At 41.7% G+C, this 15,080-nt stretch overlaps 3 protein-coding genes across 3 annotated transcripts; 2 read left to right on the forward strand and 1 right to left on the reverse strand.

Moving 5' to 3' along the window:
- Positions 1-807: 807 nt before the first annotated feature.
- On the forward strand, positions 808-1,738 carry LOC308439856 (olfactory receptor 6Z7-like; the record flags this gene model as incomplete). Its single annotated transcript, XM_080941772.1, is given in 2 exon segments — positions 808-911; positions 913-1,738. Coding segments are annotated over 2 exon segments (930 nt in total).
- A 2,421-nt stretch (positions 1,739-4,159) lies between these two features.
- On the reverse strand, positions 4,160-5,101 carry LOC308439854 (olfactory receptor 6Z7-like; the record flags this gene model as incomplete). Its single annotated transcript, XM_080941770.1, has 1 exon — positions 4,160-5,101. One exon carries the CDS (start codon positions 5,099-5,101, stop codon positions 4,160-4,162), a length of 942 nt encoding a protein of 313 aa, XP_080797896.1.
- A 5,689-nt stretch (positions 5,102-10,790) lies between these two features.
- Positions 10,791-14,129, forward strand: SLC37A3 (solute carrier family 37 member 3; the record flags this gene model as incomplete). The annotated part of the gene is given in 7 exon segments (XM_080941902.1): positions 10,791-10,794; positions 13,336-13,520; positions 13,524-13,579; positions 13,581-13,793; positions 13,795-13,925; positions 13,928-13,972; positions 13,975-14,129. Coding segments are annotated over 7 exon segments (789 nt in total).
- Positions 14,130-15,080: the final 951 nt, after the last annotated feature.

The raw sequence follows: 15,080 nt of genomic DNA on the forward strand, positions 1-15,080 counted from the left end.
GTGTATAAGCCGGGCCACCTGGTCCTTGGGCTTCAGGGAATTTTCTTTTCTTCTGCCTCCCAGCTATATGCCATAGTATGTAACTTCTTGAGTTTTCTTAGGATTTAAAAATCATGTTTTCATGCCTAGTGAGCAATCACTTTTTCCACTGAACCCTAATGAATATAACAGATATATTGTACATATATATTATATAAATGTGTAATATACGTGTATATAATACAAATATAATATATTACATGTAATAGATATTAGACACAATCTCACTGGCTGACCTGGGATTCACTGCACTAACAGGCAAGCCTCCAACTCTCAGAGATCTGCTTGGCCCTGCCTCCTAGGAGCTGGAATTAAACACACCACACCTGGCCCATAATTAAATCTTTATGTGAAAGAGGAACTTACTCTTTATTGATCACTATTGATTAGCTGTGGTATATACTCAGGGACACCATGCATGAGTCTCCCACCTCTTAGGTGCTCTATATGAAATCATAGATTCAACAGCAGTGAGATATCATACTCACATACTGTCCCACAAATCTGCTGTAACAACTTCAACAGATGTTAGATGGACAAACATGTTGGAGGCCTCCCAGTACTCTGAATACCTTTCCAAAAAAGATATTTTATCACAATGTATCACCAGGGATAGAATGTCAACAATTTTCTCTGTCTCTCTACAGATGGAGAGATCCCTGGAAATGACCACAAATGTGTAACCTCTTACTGTAAACATCCTTCTAATTACTTTCATTATGATGCTTTCGAAGGACAGAGGATAACAATTGGCTTGTCTCTCTACAGATGGAGAGGTCCCTGGAGTTTACCAACATGACTAGGGTTCAGCAGTTTATCTTGCTGGGATTGTCAACTAGGCTGGACATAAGGGGTGCCCTATTTGCTGTCTTCCTACCTGCTGACGCTCCTGGAGAACACACTCATCATCTACCTCATCTGCAGTCACAAAGAGCTCCACAAGCCCATGTACTTCTTCCTGGGCAACCTCAGCTGCCTAGAGATGTGCTATGTGTCTGTCACCATGCCCACCCTGCTCATGGGGTTGTGGAATGGATTCTACCATATTCCCTTCATAGCTTGTATGACCCAACTCTTTTTCTTTATTGTCCTGGTGGGCACAGAGTGCATCCTTCTGGCCTCCATGGCTTATGACCGCTATGTGGCCATCTGCTGCCCACTACACTACCCAGTACTCATGAGGCCCCAGGTCTGCCTGGGCTTGGCTATGACTTCATGGCTGGGTGGGCTCCTGGTCTCTATGGTTAAGACCACATGCATTGCCACCTTGTCTTACTGTGGCCCCAATGTCCTCAACCATTTCTTCTGTGATGTCTCCCCATTACTCAACCTGTCATGTACCCATGTGGCCCTCACAGAAATGGTAGACTTCATCTCAGCCATTGTCATCCTTTGGGGTTGCTTCCTCATGACTATGGCCTCCTATGTGGCTATTGGCAGAACAGTTCTGCAAATGCCTTCTACCACCGCCCGTTACAAAGCCTTCTCAACCTGTGCCTCTCACCTGGTCGTGGTGGGCATCTTCTACTCAGTCACTATCTTCATCTATGCCCGCCCCAAACGCATAGAAGCCATGGACCTCAATAAGATGCTGTCTGTCATCTATACAGTGGTCACCCCCATGTGCAACCCAGTCATCTACTGTCTTCGGAACAAGGAAGTCCAAGTAGCTCTCCACAGAACCATGCACTGGTCCTGAGGTTTACCTAATGATTAAGTCCTTTAGGGGGGATGTTAAATTACCAGTATCTATTTTTATATTAAAATATAATTCACATACCATACATTTCATCTTTTAAACACAATGCAGTGTCTTCTTCTTTGCTTCCTTGTAATTATGCAGCCATCACCAATGTTAAATCCCAAACATTTTCTTTACCCTCAGGACAAACTCAGGCCTATTAGATCATTCCTAACATTTCTAGCTATTACTCCAAGCCCCAAGAAACCAACAGTCTACATTCTGTTTCTGTACATCAGTTCTTGGAATTTTATAATGGATTTATACCATATGTGGCTACTGTGACTGTCATAGTTTGAAAGCTGTATACATTGCTGCATAAGATGGTATTTTAGTTCTCTTTGTACTCAGACAACATTACATTGTGTGACATCCCCCTTGACCAGTTAATGGATATGTAGGTTGATTATGCTTTGAGGAAAATCTTTGGTCTAATGCAGCTGAAGACATTTTTTAATTTTTGAAAGTTATTATAGCTATTATTTTCATGTGAATATTTTCCTGCATGTATATTATACAAATGTAAGTGACTGGTTCCCACAGAGGCCAGAAGGTAGCACTGAATCCTCTGGTAGGAGTTACAGACAGTTGTGAGCCACCATGTGGGTACTGGAAACCAAATATGGATTCTCTAGAGGGACAGTCAGTGCTCTAAACAGCTGATATGTCTCTCCAGCCTTTGTGAATACCATTTTAAAAATTTTAAAAGACTTCTATTTATTCTTTAACAACTACATCCATGTATTCAGTGTATCTTGACTATACCCACACCGCTCCCAATCTTTGTTCCCTCCCAAACATTCCATCTTTACACATTCATGTGCTCTTCCTTCCTCCTCTGAGCTCAACTAGTGCTGCCTGAATGAGCATGAGCAAGCTGGCAGGGTCCACATCCCTAAAGAAATACCAAGAAACAAACAGCAAGTTGTCTGTGGACAGAACACTTACACAGTGGCATACTATGACACACAGGCTGGGAAGATGGTTCAGTTGATAAACATCCTTGCCTATAAGCATGAGAACCTGAATTCTGTTATCTACAGGAAATACAGTGAGATGTCCAGATGTGGGACCTTGAGAATTGGCAACTTTTGAGTCAGCTTAAGAGCAAGTGAAGCTAAGGAGTATATTTCAGTTTTCCCATTGTCATTTGGTAGAGTCATGGACATAGTCACAACAAACCCAACCTCTTGAGTGACTGTCAACACAAACTACTGTTTCAAATAAAGTTTCCAAAATTTTCCAGTATGATGAGCAAGTCAATAAGTCAAGATCATTCTTTTATTTCTATTTCCCCCTTTCTTTTCAGACAACATCTCACTATGTAGCATTGGCTAGCCTGGAGCTTGCTTTGTAGACCTGGCTAGTGATGAACTCACAGAAAACTGCCTTCAGTGTGCTTAGATTGAAGACATGAGCCACCAGATATAGTTTATTTCCTCTTTTAATGAATTAATTTATTAATTCAATTATGAAACTAAAACAAACCTAAGGCAAAAATGGTAGGCATATAAAATAGAAAATTTGAATTTCCCATGGTCCTTTTCATTAACAAAACAGTTCTAGCAGTGATTAGCTATGATATGTAGCACATTCTTTCAGAACCCTTTCTGGATACACAGTAATGTAGTTATTCCTAACACTAGAGTTGCCATTGTTGTCTTATAAGAATGGCACGATCATGTAATTGTCTCTTATTTTCAACTCAACCACCTACCTGGGTTGTGTCCCCCATGTCAGTAACCACAGATCCAGTTTAATCCTTTCATAATATGTAAATTATAAATGTAAATAATCTTTAAGTGGATCTTTGAGTTATTTCCGATCATTTCAAATATTTATTTGTATGGTATCTTTTTCAAATGTCACAGTTTTGCAGTAGCCATTCACATATGTATATTTTGTTCACTATTCATACTTACAGATATATGTAGTATATATGTATTAGGGATGCAAAGAATAGATGATAATCTCCTCTCAAGTTCATATTCAATAAACAAGATGCTGATCTGTCATGGTTTTGTCACCAGCAAAGGTAACCTAAGACTTTTTTTCTGACTGTATATTGTGGTATATACATGTCACCATGCACATGTGAAGCTCAGAGGCCAACCTGTGGATACCAGTTTACCCCTTTTGTAATGTGAATCTTGGAGAGTTGGATCATCAGGCTTGAGAGCAATTGCCTTTACTCACTGAGCCATCCTGTTCGCCTCTGTAATAGCCTTACTTTTCATGTTGTCTTTAAGAAGTCCATACATACAATGTTCTAGAAACATCTATTATGTTTCTCTCTGACTTTGGAATATTTTTATGTGTATTTGTTCATTAATCTTTTTTCAAACCAGGAGAGAAACAACATCATCTCTCTCAAGAATCTCAGCACACACAGGGAGTTTTCTTCAACACTGCATGGACCTCCCTATTCCTCAAGCAATAGATGATTGGGCTGCACATGGGCGTGGCCACTGTGTAGATGACTGAAAGCATCTTGTTGAGGTCTGTGGACTTGACATGGTTAGGCCTGGAGTACATAAAAAGGACCACAGAGTAAAAAAGACCCATTACAAGGAGGTGGGAGGCACATGTGGAGAGGGCTTTGTGGCTCACAGCTGCTGAAGGCATTTGGATCAGCACCCGGCCAATGGCCACATAAGAGGCCAGAGCAATGAGCAATGAGCCACAGAAGATGACAATGGCTGAAATAAAGTCAACCAGCTCTATGAGGGCCACATGGGTGCAGGACAAGTTGAGCAGTGGAGAGACATCACAGAAGAAGTGGTTGAGGACATTGGGGCCACAGTAGGACAGACTTGCGATGCATGTTGTCTTGATTACAGAAACCAACAGTCCACTCACCCAGGAGGATAAGGCCAATCTCCAACAGACCTGGGGCCTCATGATCAGTGAGTAGTGCAGTGGATGGCAGATGGCCACATAGCGGTCATAGGCCATGGAGGCCAGGAGGGTGCACTTGGTGCCAATGAGAGAAATGAACAAAAATAGTTGAGCCATGCAGAATGAGAATGACACATGGTAAGGGCTGGACCTCAGGCCCACAAGTAGGGTGGGCATGGTGACAGACACGTAGCACACCTCCAGGCAGCTGAGGTTGCCCAGGAAGAAGTACATGGGCTTCTGGAGAAACTCACGGTGGCTGCAGATGAGGTAGATAATTAACATATTCTCTAAGAGGATCAGCAAATAGAGAGTCAGAAAGATAACAAACAGGCCATCCCTGATGTCTTTGCTGGCAGACAAACCCAGCAGGACAAAATCCTGGTCAACAGTCCAATTGGCCAGTTGTAGAGATCTCTCCATCTAAGTGAGGAAAGAAATAGGTCACTAAAGACACTGATTTATTCCATAGTATAAAGGCATCTATGATTAAACCTCCTTAGAGTTGAGCCATCTTAGCAAGGGCTCGACCTGTGTCAGGCAGAGCAATAAACTGCCAAAACAGAAATAGAAAACTGACACCCACAGGAGCTTACTAAGACTTCAGTTTTAAGAATTATATCCCATGTTTGTGAGCCCCAGTTACCGTATTGGTAAAAATCAGAGCCAAGAGGCTGGAAGATACCTCAGTGGTGAAGAGCGCTGGCTGCTTCTGCAGAAGCCTTGGCTTTGATCCCAGTGCCCACATGGCGGCTCACAGCCTTCTTCTGACCTCTGAGGGAAGAAAGTATGCACATTTAGGTAAAACCATCATACACCTAATACAAAATAAATAAGTCTAAAATAAATAAGACAGAGTGAAACCCATCCTCACAAAGCCCTTAGCTTTTATGAATGTTTAGTTTTTGTTTTGATTTTTTTGCACAGCTGAGAATTGAACCCAGGGCTTTGCTTATCTTACATAAGAACTGTACTACTGAATCACATCCCAGACCCTTCATGATACTTAAATATAGCAATAGATGAGATTGTGTTTGATAAAATAAGGAATGTTTTCTTGCTTTTAATGACCTTAAATGATCATTTCTGGGTCAAAGTTCAAAATCCTCCCAATATCTCAGGAGTTGTATGCTCTGTTTCAAGTAAGGCTGACAACAACCTTTCCTGAGTACAGCTCTCTTAACTGCCATCACTTACAAATGAAACATACATGCATATATTTTCATATGTAATATATACTATATGTATATAATCTTTCCACGTCCTCTGTGACTACTGTATGACCACAGAAGATGAGAACGGCAGGGATGAAGTTGACTAGCTCTGTGAGGGCATGTGAGCGCAGCGCAGGTTGGACAGAAGAGAATCATTTAGATTTACTTATTCTACATATCTGAGTATTTGGCTTACACATACATATGTGCATCACGTGCACGCCTGGTGCCCACAAAGGTCAGTATTGGATCACCTGGAACTGGAGCAGTTGTGAGTTGCCACGCGGGTGCTGAAAATCAAATCTGGGTCCTGTGCAAAAGCAATAAGAGTTCTTAAGCACTTCACCATCTGTGAGGCCCCTCACTTATTAGAACAACATAGTAACTGAGACTCATAAAGTTTGGGTAAAGGAAATCCTTCCATAATAGTGTGTGTGTGTGTGTGTGTGTGTGTGTGTGTGTGTGTGTGTGTGTGTGTGCTTCCATCTCTGTGTTCATATATGCATATGTGTATAGGCATGCATAGGTGCGTATATCTTTGTATCTGTACATGCATGTGTGTGCCTGTGCCTGTGTGTTTTGCATGCACATGTCTGTGAATATGCAACTGTGAATGTATATTCAGAAGCCATAGTACAATGTCAGGGTCTTCCTCTACCACTCTCTCCTTTTTTCCTTCAGACGGCGTTTCTCACAATCCACAGGTCCTCCTGTCTCTGATTTTCCATGCTGGAACTACAGGCTCCTGGTGCCATATCAGGCTTTTTATGTGCATTCTGCATACACAAACTTGGGTCTTCATGCTTGCTTAGCAGGCACTCTTACCCAGTATGCTCTCTCTTCCATGACCAGTGGTCTTGGTAAAAGAAAGAAACTAGGAATATTCAGCATAACTTAGGGTCTACAGAATATTCAAAATATAAACATTAGGTGTGTTTTACTACTTTATGTGTATAGGCATTGCTCAAACCAAACACATGGAACTGTTCTGGAGCTCATGAACAGTAAGTACCATGTTCAAAGAAGAGATGACAGGTCCTATTCTGTGCGACTGATACCATGGGATTCAGTATGAAATGTGGAGAGTAGTGTTCGTGCCTGTTCACTAACAAATGTCTACTATATTATCCATACCAGATGCTTAGAATAGAATGAAGGGGGATACGTGTTTGCAACCTTTTGATGTTTTAAAATTCTAGGTAATGGGAGATTTTAAAAAACTCAAAAAATGGTCAAATGTAAAAATGCAACAGTAGGCACAAGGGAAATATCTGTCATTAAAGGGTCTCACAGGCATGAGGACCTGAGTTTGAATACCCACCATGCAGCTATAACTCCAGCACTGTCACTGGGCATGAAATGGGTGGAACCCTGTAGTTTTCTGGCCAGATAGCTTAGCCAAACTAGTATCCCCCTGGTCAGTGAAAGACCCTGTCTCCAAACTACAGTGGAGAGAGACTTACGGAAGCACCAATATCAATTCCACATTTATGCACACACATTCATGCATGCACACATGTGGAGAGAGAGAGAGAGAGAGAGAGAGAGAGAGAGAGAGAGAGAGAGAGAGAGAGAGAGGGAGAGAGAGAGAGTCAGAGGATAGATGTTTAAAAAATAGTACAGGACAGGATGCATATAGTTGACCAGGCCTGGTGGCTATTTTAAGACTCAGAGAACACTTCATTGGGCAGGAAAGTGATGTTTTGATGTATTCTTGAATGACAAGAAAGAAAATAAACCAAACAGAGTGTTGAAATTGTGGGAAACTACTCCACATGGTTAAGAAAAATCTGTGTCTGGATAATTAGTTATCCACACCAAACAATTAAAACAAGAAAAAGCCTACAACACATGAACATACATACACACACACACACACAAACACACAAACATACACATACACACACCAAAAGTTCAATCATTGATCAAATAAAAATATAAATGTGATGTGGATTTCCTGTTCATGGCTGAGCATTCACTAGTCATTTATCCCCGGATTTGAGGAGTTAAGAGTTTCTGTATTAACTGCCACCTGGCCAGAGAAGTCACTCATGATGTTAACAAAACATAAGGAGAAAGACCATCAGGGATGGGGATGGGAGGAGTCCTGAGAATTGCTGTCTGCATCCAGCTAGTGCAATCCAGAACACAACACAGCTATATCCAAAATACAACACAGCTATAATCCAAAACACGACACAGCTATAATCCAGAATACAACACAGCTATAATCCAAAACACAACACAGCTATAATCCAGAACAGGACACAGCTATAATCCTGAACACAACACAGCTATAATCCAGAACACAACACAGCTATAATCCAGAACACAACACAGCTATAATCCAGAACAGGACACAGCTATAATCCAGAACACAACACAGCTATAATCCAGAACAGGACACAGCTATAATCCAGAACACAACACAGCTATAATCCAGAACACAACACAGCTATAATCCAGAACACAACACAGCTATAATCCAGAACACAACACAGCTATAATCCAGAACACAACACAGCTATAATCCAGAACACAACACAGCTATAATCCAGAACACAACACAGCTATAATCCAGAACACAACACAGCTATAATCCAAAACACAACACAGCTATAATCCAAAACATGACACAGCTATAATCCAGAACACAACACAGCTATAATCCAGAACACAACACAGCTATAATCCAGAACACAACACAGCTATAATCCAGAACACAACACACCTATGCAAGATAGAACAGCATATGAAGTGTGATCCCAAAACAGGAAGGGTCTATTTGTGAAAAATGAAGGAGCAGTCAGGAGTGAGAGGGGGATGAGAGAAGGCAACTGGGGTGAACCTGTTCATAGACCTGTATACATGTATGAAATTGACAAATGTTAACATTTATGCAAAACAAAAATCCCTAAAATTTTTTTAAAAAGTGCAGAGACTTGACTTTATGACCTTTGGTGTACATAAAATAGCAATAATAAAAAAATCTGTATGTGTGTGTGTGTGTGTGTGTGTGTGTGTCTTCAAATTTAGTATTTTTACTAGATTCCTGAGTGTGAGAATGATGAATGGATCTCAGATTCTTGTGCCTTCTCTTAGGCTCTTTTCTCTATAAACTATATAAAGATAGTGGTTGATTTGTGCAGGAAGGAGACTCTCTAACAGAGACAGAGAGAGACAGACAGAGACAGACAGACAGAGACAGAGAGACTCCTACAGCAATACTCTCAGCCATCCTAACGCTGAGACCCTTTAAGGCAGTTCCTATGTTGTCTGTCTCCAACCATAAAAAGGATTTTGTTGCTACTTCATAACTGTGATTTTACTACTTTTATGCACAGCAATATCTGTCATACAGGCTATCTGATATGTGACCCCCAGAGTGCTCTCAACCCACGGGCTGGGAGCCACTGTTCTAGAGTGACTATTTTAACCTATTTTAACCAAAATTAACTTAAAGACTTCTAATCTTATTAGAAAACAGAAAATGGAAATTGAAGTTGAAATGAGATGCCAGGGTTTACAGCTGGAGAGCTGTCCTGTATGTGAACATTCAGACACACTGAGATTTACCATATGAGTTTTTACAGAGCAGTAAAAACAGCCCAGATGGGTACGGCTCTTGAGAAATGAAGTAACCACCATCTAACAAACAGTAGCGTGTGGCTGCTGCTTGAGAAGTCACACTAACAGCAACACTTTCTGGTGCCAAGGATAATGTGTCTAAACTCTGCAAACCTTCACTGGTAGAACTTAAACATAAACCAAGTCTTGTCTAGATAATGGAATGTTACCTTTAACTTTAAGTAAGTGAGACTAGCTAGTATCCTTGGTGGCCAATCTCAAAGGCATAATCCTGAGAGAAAAGAAAGATGCATATCCATCCAAGTGGTATTAATCATTCATATAAAGTAAAATTGAAAAGATGTCTTAAAGGCATATCTTAGAGCTGGAAAGATGGCACAGTGGGTAAAAGATTGGCGTGCAAAGCCTGGCAAACATAGTCCCATTCCAGCAATCTTTGGGCAAGGAGCGAACTGACTCCCAAAGGTTCTGTTTTAATGTCCATGTGCATGCTGTGGCGTGTAAGCCTACATCCCTCCCCATTATATACACAAACACATGATGATGATGATGATAATGATGATGATGATGATGATGATAAATTTTGAAAAATATTGTTAAGCCAGTAAGATGGTCCAGTGTGTAAAGGGGTTTGCCACCCAGTCTAATGGCCCAAGTTTGATCTGTAACACTCACTTGGTGGAAAAAGAGAATGGAATCACAAATTGTCCTCTACACACACACACACACACACACACACACACACACACACACACCATTTTAATTTAAAATATTGTTTATAAATACAAAAGCAATACTTTTCCTTCCAGACAAGCCTAACAAGACTCAAAGACAGTGCTAAAATTGCTTTCAGACGATCACACTTTGCACCAGTCAGGATGGATCCCCAGAAACATAACCAGTGTCACCAGCATAGATGTGTTGTACCTGAAACAGGAGTTCAATGGCCCCAAGAACTGTTTCTGGAACTGAAGCCATGTCAGGGGAACTGTGCTCTGTGGTTCTCCCCTGGATTCCTGGAGCTGACCGTGGTCCTGAAAATAGCTCCTGTTAATCCTCCTCTACATCCTTTCCTCCTCAGTAGGATTGATTTCCTTGTCTGGTCCACCTATTCCTCGGTCATTTATCTCTCATCCTTTGCCTTATATACTCCCTGCAGCTGATATAATTTCTCCTGAAGGCTTCTTTATATTACTTTACCGCTCTGATAACATAAGATGTCCTATGACCCTGTCTGATTTTCTTAAAAATGATGACAGTATTGTTAAAGGTATTGGACAATTTGGAAAGCACCAAAAATGTTTCAGAGCATGGGTAAAGAATGAAACAGCAACTTATCGACTCCACTGGCTTCAAAGACACTACATAGTGAAATGTAATCATGGCCCCTGCCTGCTGGGCTCTCGGAAGTGGGCATGCATCAACGCCCACTCTTTCGGTGCCTTGGTGAACTGTCTATTACATAAAGACACTGTGTCATAGCTTTCAGCTGCCACCTGTGTGCCAGGGATTGGGTGATTTAGAAATGGCAAGGTACAGCGTGCTCTGTAGGTACTTTTACTGTGGTAAGAATAAGAAAGCATTTTCCATGGTGAATACATCACAATGTAACGCATACACAAACACCAATGACTTAAGGTTTAAAAAGATAACACTCATCTTTACCCCACACATCTAGGATTAATGGTGTCTTCCCTTATGAGAGACATAAGTGACAATGTTCTGTTTCCTTTTAATACGATCATTGACCCAATAAGTTGATCTTATGACTCTCGGGTTCAGATGTACTGCCAACTCAAAAGCACAGCACAGAAATGACATTGATTCTAATGCATTACTGACTGCATAGATTCTGAAGTTACAGAGCTCACGGACCCATCTCCAGCATGAATCTGTTACCCATTTTTTCTTTTTAAAAATACCTTAATGGTATCTAATTATTGCATACTGTTGAGACGTCCATATGCAACTGCTTTTGGATGTGTTTTGAGGTTTGAACATATTCACCTCCTGCATTTTGTCCCTTTACGCTCCCATCACTCACCCATCTGACCTTCGTGCTTTCACAGATGACCTTGAATCTTTTGGTTGCTACGGAGACTCATTCCAATGAAGTCTGTGTGTTATCCAGGCTGTTTCTAAAATCCATAGACATCCTATAAAAAGAAAATATTTTGTCCTCTCTGAAATAATGTAATCAGAATTTTCTTACCGCTCTGTTCAGAAAGTGAGTCTCCCTTTTTTTTCTTCTTTAAGAATATCCAGTTTCTTATGTTGACATAAGCTAAGGTGTCAGACTTAAGTGGATGGACAATTAAGTCAAAGCCAAGTGCTTTGGAAATTTCTCTTTAGTTCTTGGCAATGAGTTATTAACTACTCACTTTTCTCCACTTCTGCATTTTCAAAGCAATTCTGTTCTTCTAGCCAACACCAAACAGAAGGGTCAACTTAAATCCAAGAACCGGGCCTTAGAGGGCTGTGTTAATCTCTATGGGTTTGGAGCAAAGACTCAGGTGAAACTGTTCATAGGGTAGTACTGGGGCTGTGAGTGTGACCCAAAGGCAGAATTATTTCTGGATCCGTCATAGTCAGTTTGCAACTCCTAATAGGGCCAAGTACGGGTGTCAGACCCTGGCATCAAACAGAATGTGCAGCTCCTGAGCTGCTCCTAAGATGCTGAAGCCACTGAACCTACAAAAGACATTTATAGAGCCTTGTAATAAATCGAAAGCGACGTGCCAGGTGCAGAAGGTGAAAATCTGGAGATTTAGAAATTTTTGTAATATGTATATATGATCTTGGCCTCTAAGGGGTATCACAAGAAAACTTGTGCTTGGAACAAGTCAAGAAAAGGGGGCAGGAATTCAAATCTCTCACCACTAGCTCAGTATCGTAAAATATGAGACATTATTTTATTTTTTAAAAATCATGGTTACCACACAAAGTTGAAAGCAAACATAAACATGAAAAGCAGCACCTTCTTCCACACTGAGATAATTACTATTAAAAATTTAAAGCACCGATGTCTAAAATGTTCTTATATACAATTTGCATTTTTAAAATTGTTTCAAAACAGAGCCACATGTGGCCTAGTCTACCCTTGACCTCACTGTGTAGTAGACAATGACCTGCAAATCCAGAGCCTTCTGCCGGCACCTCACAGGCTCTGAGATTACAGGCCTGCACCTCCTCTTCCCATCTTTGCCCATCTAGGCAGGGCTGTGGTACAAACTCAGACTTGTGCACACCAGGCAGGCACCCAACAAACTGAGTTACAGCCCCACTCCCCAAGTGCATTTTTGAAGCTGAAACATAAGTATACCACATGGACATGGTTTTATTTTTCAGATTTATTTATTTTTACATATATGCATGTGTGTTGTGCCTGCGTGTGGCCTAGCTATGCAGAGGCCACAAGAGGATGTTGGATCTCCTGAAACTGTAGTTACAGAATTCTGAGACACAATGTTGGTGCTAGAAACTAAACCCGGGAGCTCTGCAAGAGCAACCTGTGCTCATTACTGCTGAGCCATCTGTTTAGCTCCAGACGTGGTTTTGTGATGTGGCTTTTCAACATCACAACATGTAACTATCATACTCTGTGGCATACTTATGAATAACTATAGCTGTGTAATTCGTTTCTACATTTATCACACCATTGTGTAGATGTGGTAATTTATGTACAATTGGACCTTCAGTGATTTATATTTGTCCAGTTGTTCTCCATTAAAAGCACAAAATGGGGGTGCGGTGGCAGCGGGAGTGGTGGGAGTGGCCTCTAGAGAAGCAGAACTTTGGTGGATCTCAGACAAGCAGAGACAATGTAACTCAGTCACTGGAAAGACTGATGTCAAGGTGAAGAGGGAGATGGGAAGACCTTGGCCTGGCCTCAACTTTTGCAGAGAGGAGCTCTCCTCAGCAGCTTCAGCCATCTCCATGCTCACAATGTGACTGTGTTCCTGCTTACGCTCTTCAGCTATTCGTTACTCCGTGCATCAAGAAAAGCATTTAGCAAGGTCAAAGTCAGTGTTTCCAAGCAGTAGACCCCGAATGATTTTAGCACATCAGCGGACCAGCCTGCAGAGATCTGGAGCAGCAGCCATGTTTCCCAGCACAGAGAAAGCCACTTTTTTTCTTGGAACACTAGATACTGGTTTTTTGTTCTCCTATGCTGTGGGCCTCTTCATCAGTGGCATCACAGGGGACCGGCTGAATTTGCGGTGGCTTCTGTCTTTCGGCATGTGTTCTTCTGCATTCGTGGTGTTTGTTTTTGGTACTCGTATGGAATGGCTGCACTTCTACAAGTGGCCTGTAGATTGTAAATGGCCTGCTGCACCCCACTGGCTGGCCCTGTGTGGTGGACAACTGGTTTGGAAAAACCGGTCGAGGAGTTGTCTTTGGTCTCTGGGGCACCTGTGCTTCAGAGAGCAATATTTTGGGAGCATGCCTGCTCCACCCATTCTCCAGTATAGTTATGAGTTCACCTTCCAGGTGCCACCTCTCAGGTTGCTGGTGGGGTCGTCATCTTCTTTGGACTCCTAGTGTCACCAGAAGAACCTTGTCCTCTCTATGATGGCAGCTCGCTTGTCCTCCGACCTCACTTGCACTTGACTGACTCCCAGGAGCGGTCTTCCATTAGTGAGCTATAACGTTATTCCAGATATTCCAGTATGGCGCTTCACCCCAGACTCACGTCTGGGGACAATAAGGCCCCTGAGAAGCTGTTCTGTGTAGCTGTATTGTTGGAAGATTGGTCTGTGTCGCAGCCGGGTTCCTGGAGCTTCCTCAGCAGAAGACCAGGCTTAGAGGAAAGACAAACGTTCTTTGTCCCAGAGGTGTGAACTGTATTATTGAATCATGTTGGTGGATTGTTAGGGCCTGAGACCTGCCCATTTTAGACAGTTTTAGAGTGTATGACTTCAAGACTATGAATTCTACATGAATCAATACTTTAAGGTCATTCTGTACATTTTAAACAAACTAAGAGGAAAAGGTTCAATTTTGAGGGGAACCTAATTCACATTGCATTAGGAACTATTCTTCCAGCTCTTGCTTTATGCTCTAAAATATGTATTGATGAACTTGAAGAAATACTATAGATTTCTGACTCTTTTCCAGTTCAGTCACTGACATAAAGGGAAACAAAAAACATAGGAAAGGAAGAGAAACAAACCTCCAGCTGTCATAATAAACATCCAGCTGTTTGGTTATGTTAAATATAAAAGCACAAAATGGAGCAGGAGAAAAGGCTTGGCAGCTAAGAGCATGATACTATTCTTACAGAGGACCAGAGTCCAGTTCCCGGTGCCCCTGTCAGGCATCTTACAACCACCTGTGACTGCAGCTCCACATGAATCCAATGCTGTGAAACAATCTTCTGGCCTCTGAGGGCACCAGTACACACACACACATACCACACACACACACACACACACATACATACCACACACACACATACACAACACACACACAACACACACACACACAACACACCCAACACACACACAACACAACACACACACACATACATACCACACACACACACACACACACACAACACACACACAACACACACACACAACACACCCAACACACACACA

The sequence above is a fragment of the Micromys minutus genome, assembly GCF_963924665.1.
Source record: "Micromys minutus genome assembly, chromosome: 30".
Lineage (NCBI taxonomy): Eukaryota > Metazoa > Chordata > Mammalia > Rodentia > Muridae > Micromys > Micromys minutus.